The following is a 13,517-nucleotide window of genomic DNA, read 5'->3' on the forward strand; positions in this document are numbered from 1 at the left end:
AAGTACTGAAGATTGCATAAAGGCACCAGATGTTTTATAAAATGCTGTCTGTGTTTGTTTTCCTCACATGAAACTATTATAGTTCATAAAAATATATATTATGTTCATTAAATAATACATATAAATATATAAGGTGACAAACAAAGGAAAAAATTCCTTCAAAGGGGTGTGTAAAACATACAATTCACTGGTACGTTGGTTGAATACCACATAAATAATGGGTGTAATGCAAATCGCAAACAATGAATTAAATAGAGATACAAATGACAACCCAATAATTTAATAATATTATAATATAACATATTTTGTTGTGTCTGGAGGGAGTCATTCTTTTTTAGTGCCTTATTATTTAACACAGTGTGTTAAATAATAAGGCACTAAAAGAGAATCACTCTCCCCAAATACAACAAAATATGCTTCAACACACGAACTCACAAAAAGAATCTTACAAATCAAATCCAAAAACAAAATAATATAACACAATATCATATTATATTCATAGTATATTATTTTATATTATAATATAAATAACTTATTGGATTGCTACCACAGTAAATAAGGTACTCAATACATAGCAGAGTAAATTAATTTATTTTATAGAAGGAGCTTCTACAGGACTAGAACTGTTTCATTCAAATGAAATCATCAGGAAGCTTCCTGATGATTTCATTTGAATGAAACAGTTCTAGTCCTGTAGAAGTTCCTTCTATAAAATAAATATATATATATATACATATATATACATATCAAAGTAAATATATTTATATTTATATTCATGTTTTTTAATAATTACTGGTATATAATTATCTTATATGCATAGAAAAATATGCTATATGTATGTATGTTATTATAATTATCAGTTTAATAAATAAATAAGTTAACATTTTTAATGTCCTAAAGTTGATGAACCAACTATTGTTCTCCTCCATTTTCTTATTTGCAATATATATATATATATATGATATATATATATATATATATATATTATTTGCAATATATATATAAGGTATTAACTGGTGTTGTTCAAACGATGAATAGCTTTGCGTAAACCATTGGTTCGTTTTGTTCTCTTACTTTATTATCATCTTATAATCATCTCATAATAATGACTTTTATGACTCGTATTACTAATTCAGTCAATCTAAATGTAGATATTTGTCGTTACCTGTCATAAATAGCCTTTTTCTATTTGCAATATGCATTTTCGTTGATTTTTCATATTTTACCCTTACATTTCCACGTGTATTTTATATTTTCTTTTCGTAACATATTTCTAATTTCTAATATATATATATATATATATATATGTATATATATATATATATATATATATTATATATATATATATATGTATATATATATATATATATTATATATATATATATTGTTTTGTCCACATTTTGCGTCAATTTTCTGTCTTTTATTCACAATGTGCTTTGGACTTCAAACATAGACAGAAAATCTTCACTGTTGCTGAACTTGGAGAGGAAAATAGCAATGTTGATTTGGTGAGATTTGAAATCAAAAAGTAAAGAATAGCATCTGCTGTTTAAAATTGATAAAGAATGAATGTATTTCTCTCCTTCTTTGAAGAAGCAAGAAAAGCGGAGGAGGAATAGTGAAGGGGGGTGGAGGAAGAGGGGGCATGGAGGGAGAGAAGAAAAAACAACTAGGGAGCTGAATAACAAAAAACAGCAGTAAAAGAAGGAAAAGAACATGGAAGACAACAAAGAAAATGACGACAACATTATGTTATATTTCTCCTGATTGATTAAAGTTTCCTCTGTTACATGAAACCAAGAAATCAATCTCAAGTGTATCCCTTTAGGGTAACATAGTAACTGGTACTCACCTTTCCAATCATTTACCTCCAGCTGTTGTTTTTCCCAGAATTCTTGCTCAGATATTGGCAAACGTCGAAGTACATGGTATGGATAGAATTCTTTTAACATTGTTGCAGCTTGGATAATGGCTTTCTGAAACAGAGTATGTGTGTATATATGTATGAGTGTGTGTATATATATATATCTTTATTTATATACATATATATAAATATATATATATATGTGTGTGTGTGTGTGTGTATCTATATATATATATATATATATATATATATATATATATGTATATTGATCCTTATATATATATATATTCATATATATATATGTGTATGTGTGAGAAAACATGAAAAGGCTCAACAGACACTTGTAGTGATGCAGGGATATGTGAAAACTCTGATATATGGATTCAGCATAAATTTACTGGTAGTTACTAAATATATCATCTGTGTGTGTGTATATGTGTGTTTTTATATGCGTGTGTTAGATGGTTCTCTTGCTCACTTAATCATATTTTCATTGGGATTTTTTCTTTTGCACCTTTCTTCACATCAATTACAGAGACTTTTGATTTCTTTTTTCCTTTTCAGAATAATCAACAAATCTTACACTATTATTTAAGATGCAACAAAAATATCTTCTTTATGGTTGAATATCACTTAAACTCTTTATTCTGAACAGTTACCAATCCTCTTAGAAAGTCCAGGTCTGATTCACCTAGGTAGAATGATCATATTTCAAGGATGGTGCAGTTCATAAATATACATTCTTGACCACATCAAAATGAGATCTTCCAGTTGATTAACAAGGTTTATTTAACAAATGTTACAACCACTGGCCTACAGGTGTACTATTTCTTCTATTCCCACTTCCCTGAATTAGCAAGTTTATACTGTTTTAGCCCAAGACCACCTGGTGGACTTGTTTCTCTTCCTTTTGTTAGCCACAGTCTTTCCTTCTGCTTGTGTCCACTCACTACAGTCCTCACCCTTCCTGCTCCAACTGTCCTTTCAGAGTCTTGCGAATTTACCCACCCACTCACCTTATCCATTCCTAGGTTTGATGTCGTTTGGAACTTGAAGAAACCTTCCTATAAATCGTCATCATCTCTCTCTCTCTCTCCCTCCATCTGAGATACCTACATATCTTCTCTACTGCAAGGTACCTATTCCAATCTCTCTATACATACTCTAACCTCTCATCATCTATTTCTTTATTACCCACAAGGGGCCAAACATAGAGGAGACAAACAAGGACAGACATAGGTATTAAGTTGATTACATCGACCCCAGTGCGTAACTGGTATTTAATTTATTGACCCTGAAAGGATGAAAAGCAAAGTCAACCTCAGCGGAATTTGAACTCAGAACGTAACAGCAGATGAAATATGGCTACGCTTTTCGCCCAGCGTGCTAACGATTCTGCCAGCTCGCTGCCTTATCACCTGACATCACCTGAAACATAGCAGCCTCCCCTAATACTACTCCCCTCAGTTATTAAGTGATCTCACTGGTACTGGGGCTACACAAAAAGCACCCATTACCATTACACTTTGTAAAGTTGTAGGTGTTAGGAAGGGCATCTGGCCATAGAAACCAAGACAAAGCAGATAGAGCTTGAGGCAATCTTTTGACTTGTCAGCTCTTATCAAACCATCCAACCCATAGCAGCATAGAAAATGGACATTAAATGATGATGATGATGATGATGATGATGATGATGATGATGTCGTCATCGTCTTTCATTCATAAACTAAACATTTTGTCTGATATTTCCTTATCCAACTCCCCTGCTCAATCTCAACAAATTTTCCTCACAGTTGCCACTCAGCACAAATTCAAGCTGAACACCATCTGCCTCAATCTTATTAGTCTGGGAAGAACTCAACTTTAGAATAAACAAATAAAGATTACTAGAAGACTTTTCAAGTAGTTGCTAATCATCTTAATCTTGCTCAGATTAACATGCTCACCAACACTAATATGCTACTGATTGAGATTACACATAGGTTGCTACAACCATACAAGTAAGTGTTGTTTGCAATTTCCTGTGAAACCATGACTAGCCATTGTACTGTTTGTGTTCAAACAACCAAGAGAATAATTACTGCAGCTGAAAACAAGTGATGCTTAGTGACAGGAAGGGCATCAGGCTATACAAAACCTACCTCAATGAATTTTATCTGATCCATGTTAGCATGGAAAGCTGAATGTTAAAATTATGGTGATGCTAATATATACACAGGCTATTTAGTGAAACTTGTACCAGAGCCAACCTTGCATTGGAAAGAAAATTGGATGCGTTTTCTTCTAACTCGTATTATCATAATTGATTTATTTAGTCCTGCAAGTTTTGTGACAATGTGTTTATGAAGATTTACTATTATTGACTAGCCAAAGAGGTGAAGGACATTTGTATTTTTATCACATACATTTTTTTCTTGCTAATTAACAAGTGTGAAGAGATATGTTGCAAGTCCTGCTACAATTTCAAAAATATTCAGCCAAAAAATATTCTAGTGTAGGAAGAAGTAGGACAAAAGGATAAAATATTTAATAAGGATAAAATATTTAATATAGGGCCTGTAAAATAAGATAGAATGAATTTGAAGAGAGGACAAGAGATACATGTATAGAATAAGTTTGAAATGAGCACATTCTATTATATTTGAAAGGGAGTAATACAAAACAGATACAATGAACAATTTACTTTTTTACTCTTTTATTTGTTTCAGTCATTTGACTGCAGCCATGCTGGAGCACCGCCTTTAGTCGAGCAAAACGACTCCAGAACTTATTCTTTGTAAGCCTAGTACTTATTCTATCGGTCTGTTTTGCCGAACCGCTAAGTTATGGGAACATAAACACACCACCATTGGTTGTCAAACAATGTTGGGGGACAAACACAGACATACACATACATATATACGACGGGCTTCTTTCAGTTTCCGTCTACCGAATCCACTCATAAGGCTTTGGTCGGCCCAAGGCTATAGTAGAAGACACTTGCCCAAAGTGCCATGCAGTGGGAATGAACCCAGAATCATGTGGTTGGTAAGCAAGCTACTTACCACACACTCCTGTGCCTATAATTATTTATAATTATTAGTGGTTATGGTTAGTCCACATTGCTCCATAAGGAGCATAGGGTCAGTTTCCTGGTTTCTCTGATATATATATTGCTCCCTGGATGGGATGCCGGTCTGTTGCAGGATTACTCATTTCTACCAGCTGAGTGGACTGGAGCAACATTAAATGAAGTATTTTGCTCAAGGACATACTGCATTACCAGGTCCAGGAATTGAATCCACAATCTTACAATCATGATCCCAACACCCTAACCACTACATCATGTGCCTCCACTGAGTATTAGTAAGATAGAGTTTCTAAAAACAAATTTTGTTAGATATATGTTTCTTATAAAACATTTGTTTTATTAAGAGATACAATAATGGTTTTGTATTTCTCAAATTGGCTGGTTGAGACGGTTGGATGGTGGACAATGTACCCTTAAATTCTCACCATATTTCAACGGGTAAAAGAAAATTGTATTTTAACATTGCAGAGGCTCAAGCTGAACTGAAATAAAACAGTCTAGAGATAATTAATATATAATGATATAACGTACTATAATAATAGTTTCAAATTCTGGCACAAGACCAGCAATTTCGTGGGAGGGAGTAAGTCAGTTACATTGATCCCAGTGTTCAACTGGTATTTATTTTATCGGCCCCGAAAGGATGAAAGGCAAAGTTGACCTCGGCGGAATTTGAACTCAGAATGTAATGACAGACAAAATGCTGCTAAGCATTTTGCCTGGTGTGCTAATAACATAATATAATAATGAGCTTATTGTATACAGTGTTCAGAAGCATTACAACTTGTCAGAAAATCTCGAAAGAGAGGAAGAAATCAGACATATAAGTCAAGTATGTCAGTGTTAGGAATATAGTTCAAACAAATCCAAACATCCAGTCTTTCATGACACCACAGAGCTATTTCAATATACAGGCAGTTATAAATGTGCTACTCTAGTTATGAGATGAGGAAACCAAGCAATTTTAGATGCAATAAAATAAAATATTTATTGCAACATGAATTTATTCAAATTCTTTATTTGAAAAGTATTTATCAATTTATTGATATTTGTAGTTAAAAATAATACTAAAATCCTTTTATGTGTTTGCAATAATTCTATCAATATAGTATTATGTAATGCAGTAGAATGTAGCTTTATAATGTAAATGTGAAAGTAGATAAGATATTGAAATGGCAAGCAGTTCAAATTTGCTATATGACTTTGAGTAGGACACTTCTACATTTCCCTAAAGATTATGCCCCGAAGAATAAATAAAATAATATCCAACACAAGGGACAACCTATAGATTCTTATCCTTAACTATCTTATCCACCTTATCTAGGGTTTCATCACTACTGAAGGAGGAATCCCACCTTGGACTCCTTCCACTGCCGTCTATCTCTTGCCAGTTGTGGCCATGTAGGACCCAGCTAGTAGGAGGTGAGATCATTTCACCATCTAGTCTTTGGTTGGCCTTTTGGTCTTGTCCATTGCTTTGGTGTCCACTCCATCACCCTGGTTGTCTATTTGCTGTCCTTCAGTCGCATGATGTGGTTAGCCCATCTATATTTGTTCTCCTTGATGTTCTTATGATGTCATTGACTCTTGAATCCAGGTATTGGTTTTCTGTCCTCCAAGCATGATTTGTTCCATTTTCCAGTGGGTTACAATGAGGGCGTTCCTGATGGTAGTGTTGAGAGCCCATGTTTCACAGCAGTATGTCATTACTGACAGGATGTACACATTGAAGATCTTTCTTCAATTTTCATGAAAGTCTTGGGATCTCATGAGGTTTTCCACTTTCCTAAAGGTGCTGGTGGCAGAAGCAGCTGAATGTTGGCCACATGTCTTGTAGCCGTTAATTATGTTTCTTTACATTTTGAGTCCAAATCCTGCCATAAATTATGCACTTCCTCTAAAAATGTTTGGCTTTGTGCCTGATAGAAAAATTACAGCATTGGACCACTAGCTATAGCTAGTTTGGGCAAGTACTTGGTGATCCTGTCAGTGCAAGTGCCACTTAAAAGCACCCAGTCCACACTGTAAAGCGGTTGGTGTTCAGAAGGGTATCCAGCTGTAAAAATCTTCCCAAAACTGACCTCGCCTGTGTTTGTGCCACGTAAAAAGCACTAAGTCCATTCTGCTGAGTGGTTGGTGTTAGGAAGGGCATCCAGCTGTAAAAATCCTGCCAAAACAGTCACAATAGTCTAGTGCAGGATTTGGCTTGGCCAGCTCTCATAGTACCGTCCCACCCATGGGATATTAAACAATGATGACGATGATGATGGACAAAATACTTTATGCTATTTAATTGTGTCACTTCAGCTTCTGATTTCAACTTTATTTTTTATCTTTTGGTGTTGATAAAACAAGTACTGGTTAAGTAAATTTAAATGACTATATCTCTCCTTCAATTTTTGTGACCTTGCACCTATATTGGAAATCAATATTATTTACACACAATACTAATTAAAGGCATTTAGTTATAGTTGATGAACTGCTTGCAGTAAATTACAAGTACATGTTATAAATGTAGGACGGAGTGGTTGCAGAAAGGCAAATTTAACTAACAAAGTAGTTAACACTTTAAATAGCGATCTCCTAAATTAAATACAATGAAGTACTCAGTTTGGCATTTTAACTGATTGAATAATTTCCATCCACTTACCCTTTAAGCCATGTGCTTGCAAATTAATGAAATGAATGTGTGCACAAGAGGTTAGTTGCCTAAAATGAAGTATTAATTAATACTTATATCTATCATACATTAAGTGCATTATACTTATACATTAATTATACACTTTGTGACAGGGAAAGTTTTGAATCACTTCAGATTGTACCCACTGAGAGAACATTATCTCCAGCCATATTTAATTTCCCATCTGTGGTTTAATTTCTGATACGTAACAAAGTAAAGGGAGCTGTTTTATTGAAATGGAACAGGAAAAGAAGAAAAGAAAAAAAAAAAGAAAAAAAAAACAATCATAATTTTGTAGTTTTAATTAATAAGAATTATTCATCATCATTCAATGTGGCTGAATAACCAATCCCAACCAGTTGGTGTTCACAGTACGGGTTGCAATATTCATCTTTGCAATTGCTGAATACAAAACCTGGCTCGCAAGACCTCCATTCAGGTGATTTTCCTGAGTCACCATCTCACTCTTGTATGCCAGGCTGTCACAAGGTTATCCAGTTACAGCTGAGTGGCTCTGGTACAATGTGAAATGAAGGATTATAAAATTATGATTGCTTGTAATATTAACATTTTGGTTGTTGTCGCTGTTGTTATTTAGTCCAAAGTCAAAACCCTGATCAAGTATCACTTTGATAAAAAAAAATGTTTTAAGCAAAACCATCCATTTTTTTTTTTTTGTATACTGAAAACTAATTATCTAATGTATCCTTTTTTCAAAGACAAATAAGGTGCTATTTGAGGGAGATTTAGCTGCTTTTTCTTCCTGAAGTGGCTCTGTTATTGTAAGTAAGTAGTATCAGTGGTAAAATTTTATAATATAACTTACTTTTAGAGAAGCTTCTGGAAGCTTGATGCGTCTCTGCAGATCGGGATACAGCCCAGTACTCAACCGTCTCTTCCTCCTAGAAGATGAAAAATAATAAAAAAGTGATTAAAAAAAAATATGATCTATAACAATAATTAAAAAAATAATAGAATGAATAACATTCTTGAAGCATTCTTTAAATGCTGAAATTATTAATAACTGAGTTCTAAAATAAACAACTTGGAAAATGTATTAGTCATTTCATTGATTAGACTGATCCATTCTTCAAAGAAAACCACAGCTGAATTGTCTGGTGCAGTATTTTGTCTGTGACAAAGTAGCCTTGCTGTAAACAAGTATCATGTGGATCATGTGGATAATACCACAATTTAACTGTAAACAGCCACCATGTGGAGAACAGAACAATTTACTTGTAAACAACTACCATATGGATCATGTGAATAACATCGCAATTTAGCCGTAAACATGTACAATATGGAGAACAGCACCATGCTGTTAACAGTGGTGTAATTTATGTATTTTCTGTTACCGTGGAATAATGACAAGAAGATGGGTACCATTGGTAGTATTATTATCTAAGACTTACCAGAAATGGTCCTCCAAGAATTTCACTCTGTGTTATGTAAACATGACATTACAACATTAAAGAAAAGAAAGAACCCAAAACAAAACAAAATCATATTATGGAAAGCAGAGTAAGAAACATTGTTAATCTAGAAAAAAATATCTAGTTTTATTTCTGTATTCTAAGCAAGAGCTTATATAACTAAAATCAAAATACATGCAGCTTTTAAGCAAGTGAAGACTATATTTGAAGCACATATGCCATATGTTTCTTCTTAATTTTTCTGAAATGACAAAAGAATTACTTCCTTGAAGAATGAAGTGATTTATCTTTCAAATTGTATCCATAAAATCTAATTCTAAAACTTCCATTCTAGGAACCAACATATTTCTGTTTCTCTTCTACTCTTTGATAAATTTTAAAGAACATTATGAACTTAATAAAGATTTGATTACAAGAAAGACTTACATAACATACAGAAACTACCTAAGAAAGGATATATTTTTTAAATTTAAAATAACAAGCTGCTGAAACTAGTAAACATGTCACCCAGACAAACACTCATGCATAGGAATATTATTTTTCATCTAGATATAAATATGATCTGGATGGTTGCAAGTATAATCAAAAGTAGAAAGACGGCTGGATTATGAATGCTAGTTACTCGGACACTTAAGCTATACTCTTTTACTTGTTTCAGGCATTTGACTGCAGCCATGCTGGAGCACCGCCTTTAGTTGAGCAAATCGACCCCTGGACTTTTTCTTTTGTAAGCCTAGTACTTATTCTATCGGTATCTTTTGCCGAACCACTAAGTTACGGGGACCTAAACACACCAGCATCGGTTGTCAAGCGATGTTGGGAGGACAAATACAGACATACAAACATATACACACACACACATAAATATATATATATATAATATATATATATATATACATATATACAATGGGCTTCTTTCAGTTTCCATCTACCAAATCCACTCACAAGGCTTCGGTTGGCCTGAGGCTATATTAGAAGACACTTGCCCAAGGTGCCATGCAGTAGGACTGAACCCAGAATCATGTGGTTGGTAAGCAAGCTACTTACTGCACAGCCACTCCTGCACCTATATGGTAAAGTAGATTATGCACTAGTCACTTGCTTAGTCAATAAGAAAGGTATACTAGCCAATAACTGACATAACAATATCATCATTAACTATTACAAGAACAAAGAAGATGCTTTTGTAACTTTAGAAATATTAAATTGATGGACTAAGTTATGAAAGTTACTGAAAGAGTTAATGCACAACTGACTAGGAAGAGAATTAGCCAAAATGAAATGCAGTTTGAGTTAATGCCAGGATAAGATACCATCACTGTCATCTTTCTAGTAAGACAACAAGAGAAATACTTAGCTAGACGCAAACCTCCTATTTAGCTTTTGTCAACTCAGAGAAGGACTTTGACAGGGTTCCATGCTCTATAGTTTAATCCCTAGAAATCTAAGAATGGCTTATGAGAATCAGACAAGCTATGTGCTGTTGTTGTTGTTAAGCAACAAGATGAATAAGGGTGATTAGGTGATGGTCTAGGGCTTAAGGGAGGAAGACCCCAGACCTTGGAAAAAAACCCAAAAAACTTTGGTCGTCTTGTTGTAGTCGAGGGCTCTTTGTGGACGCCCGACACCATTGGGAGGTGGCCCTCGAAGTCGCTGGAAATGGAGATCTCCAGGTTCAAATTCTTGAACGGCCAAGCTATGTGCAGAGACACTGCCAACAAAGTGAAAGTTAATAATTCCAGCAATAACTTGGTATGTAGGCTAGTATACACCAGAGTTCAGATCTCAGCACTTCTGTTTATTATAATCTAATAGAAGCGTTTAAACCAGTTGTTTGTAGGTGTCCCTATGTATCCTAATTCAGCTTTGTGATCATGTTCACATACCTGACAGGAAAGACATCAGAAATTTACTGCTATCGTAAAAGTGGCTATGTTAGTATGCAAAAAATGAATAGGCAGGAATTCTATATGGTTTACCTATTCTTTTCTTTTTTTACTTGTTTCAGTCATGTGACTGTGGCCATGCTGGAGCACCGCCTTTAGTTGAGCAAATCGACCCCAGAGCTTATTCTGTGTAAGCCTAGTACTTATTCCATCGGTCTCTTTGCTGAACCACTAAGTTACGAGGATGCAAACACACCACCATCGGTTGTCAAGCAATGGTGGGGGAGGGGGGGACAAACATGGACACACAAATGTAAACAAGTGGGGTCACAGGTGGGCTGACAAGGCAGGTAGACATCATATGTGGTAGATGTACAAGAGTAGTTAGTAATAAGGGTAAAAGTGAACTAAATCCCTTCAAATGTTCAGAAGATTCCCTAGAAGTAGTTGATAGATTTTGTTCCCTAGGTAGTCTAATTAGCAGTGGAGGTGAGTATTTCAAAAGCATTGTTATTAGAATAAGAATAGGATGGGGGAAGTTCAGGAAGCTATAACCTATGTAGGTTTCAAAAGGGTTTCTCTCTCAGTACCATGGAAACATTGTACCTTTTTTTCTGTATGAAGTGTAATGTTACATGGTAGTGAGAGAGGGGCCTTGAATTTATGAAGGCCCATATCTCATAGAGAATTTATGAAGACTGGAAAGTGATGTAAGAAACATGCTCCATTGGATGTGTAATGTTAGTGTGCATGAAGTGTGGAGCACAAATATGGAGAGAGAAAAACTAAATAGAAGAGGAATTAAGTAGTAGTGGTAGATTGTCAGTGAGTTTCAATGATGAGCATTCAACCTATTTGACCAGCTGAATTCCTAAATGTGACTTGAGTGGCTGAGTATTCCATAGACACACCATGTTCAATGCAAGTCTCTGACTGAATCAGGTATGACACAATGTGACAAAGTTACAACTTCGAATAAATGAATGAATGAATGAATGAAAGAGAGAGAGAGAGAGAGAGAGAGAGAGAGAGAGAGAGAGAGAGAGAGAGAGAGAGAGAGAGAGAGAGAGAGAGAGAGAGAGAGAGAGAGAGAGAAAGACAGAGAGAGAGAGAGAGAGAAAGAGAGAGAGAGAGAGAGAGAGAGAGAGAAATGACCTTAGAAGTACTGGACTGGTTCTTTATTAATTGCAAAAAAGATGGAAGTCAAAGTTGACCTTGGTGGGATTTGAACTCAGACAGGTTGTTAGTTGCACAACAAGTACTGAGTACAACAAAGTACTAAGCACTCGAATTGGATGGAACCTGGAAGAGGGGAAACTAAGAAAGACACGGGATAAAGTGCTTATGACTCATCTGAGGATGTTGAATCCCATGAGGGAGATGACAAAGGAATGTAACTTGTACCAACGTGTTGTGTTGGAGATCTCCCCACCTTCACCTTCATTACACATGCAGGCATAGAAAAGGGGATACAAAAATGAATATGGTGGTAGAGATGGAGATTAGGTTGTATAATATCTACAGCTGAGTCTCTTCCAACTATTACATCTATACATCAAGTCTCCTTATACCACTCTCCATCTCTCTTTTTTTACTCTCCATTCACCATTCACCTTTTCTCTATCAATGTGTTCTCTCTCAACAAACTGGTTATGTAATGAAAGACGACATCACATTGGCTCTACCCATTTTCAGTTCCTCTTACCATCAGCTTTCTTTGTTGCTAACCATCACTCTCTCTCTCTCTCTCTCTCTCATCAATTCCTATCACTCACATCAAACATCTATCATTCTTATTTTACTTTCCATTTTCATTGCTATTCTTCTCTCTTTCTCTGTCTTTCACAATACTCCTCCCTCTACCGCTCTTTGGTAACACTCTCTTTCTTCTATCAACCTCTCTCTTTCCTATCACTCTCTCTTCCTCCAACATGCAACTCATGCTGTTTCTGGTCATTCTAGTCAGTCTCCTTACCAACAACCGTCCTCTGTCATCTATCTCTCTCTCTCTCCTATAATCCTATTGCAGTCATATCTCTCTCTCTTTCTTTCTTTCCTTCTTTCTTTCTTCACCCTCTCTCTTTCACACACACACACACACTTACTAACCTTATTTTCTCTTCTATCACCCTCTAGCTCCTATCACTCTTGATTCTTTTTCATCAATCTGTTTTCTATCACCTTCTCGTCTGTGTTGCTTAAATCCAATCTCCTTACCAACAACCATCACACATCTGTCTTCCACTCCCTCACCCTCACTTCCATCACCCACTTGCTTCTATCACTCTTGTTCTTTATCACCCTCGGACTCTGGCTCTCTTCTAGTCTAGTTGTATTGTAAAGAACAGAGACAATGCATAGAAGAGATGACTCTCTTTTGTCTTTCTAGTGGTACTGACAAAAAAAAAAACCCATACACCCCAAAACAAAACAAAAAAACACCCCATAGAAACAACACAGGACTCTTTAGTCTTGCTGGGTACAAGACAGCCTCTCAAGAACTGAATGTATCTAAGTGCATTCAGAAAGTGGTTAGCAATAGAAAGACTAACAACCACAGGAACCAGACAATATTACCATCCAG

The 13,517-nt window shown here is 35.2% G+C and overlaps 1 protein-coding gene across 2 annotated transcripts in view; it reads right to left on the reverse strand.

The window, feature by feature from the left end:
* Nucleotides 1–13,517, reverse strand: part of LOC115211608 — a 481,864-nt gene that overhangs the window by 22,860 nt on the left and 445,487 nt on the right. For both annotated transcript variants that reach the window (XM_036503259.1, XM_029780201.2), the window contains exons 27-28: nt 8,441–8,516; nt 1,853–1,976 (exon numbers count right to left, since the gene is read on the reverse strand). In XM_036503259.1, coding sequence (XP_036359152.1) covers nt 1,853–1,976; nt 8,441–8,516 — 200 coding nt within the window. The remainder of the gene's footprint in view (nt 1–1,852; nt 1,977–8,440; nt 8,517–13,517) is intronic.

This window comes from Octopus sinensis, linkage group LG5 (assembly GCF_006345805.1).
Source record: "Octopus sinensis linkage group LG5, ASM634580v1, whole genome shotgun sequence".
NCBI lineage: Eukaryota > Metazoa > Mollusca > Cephalopoda > Octopoda > Octopodidae > Octopus > Octopus sinensis.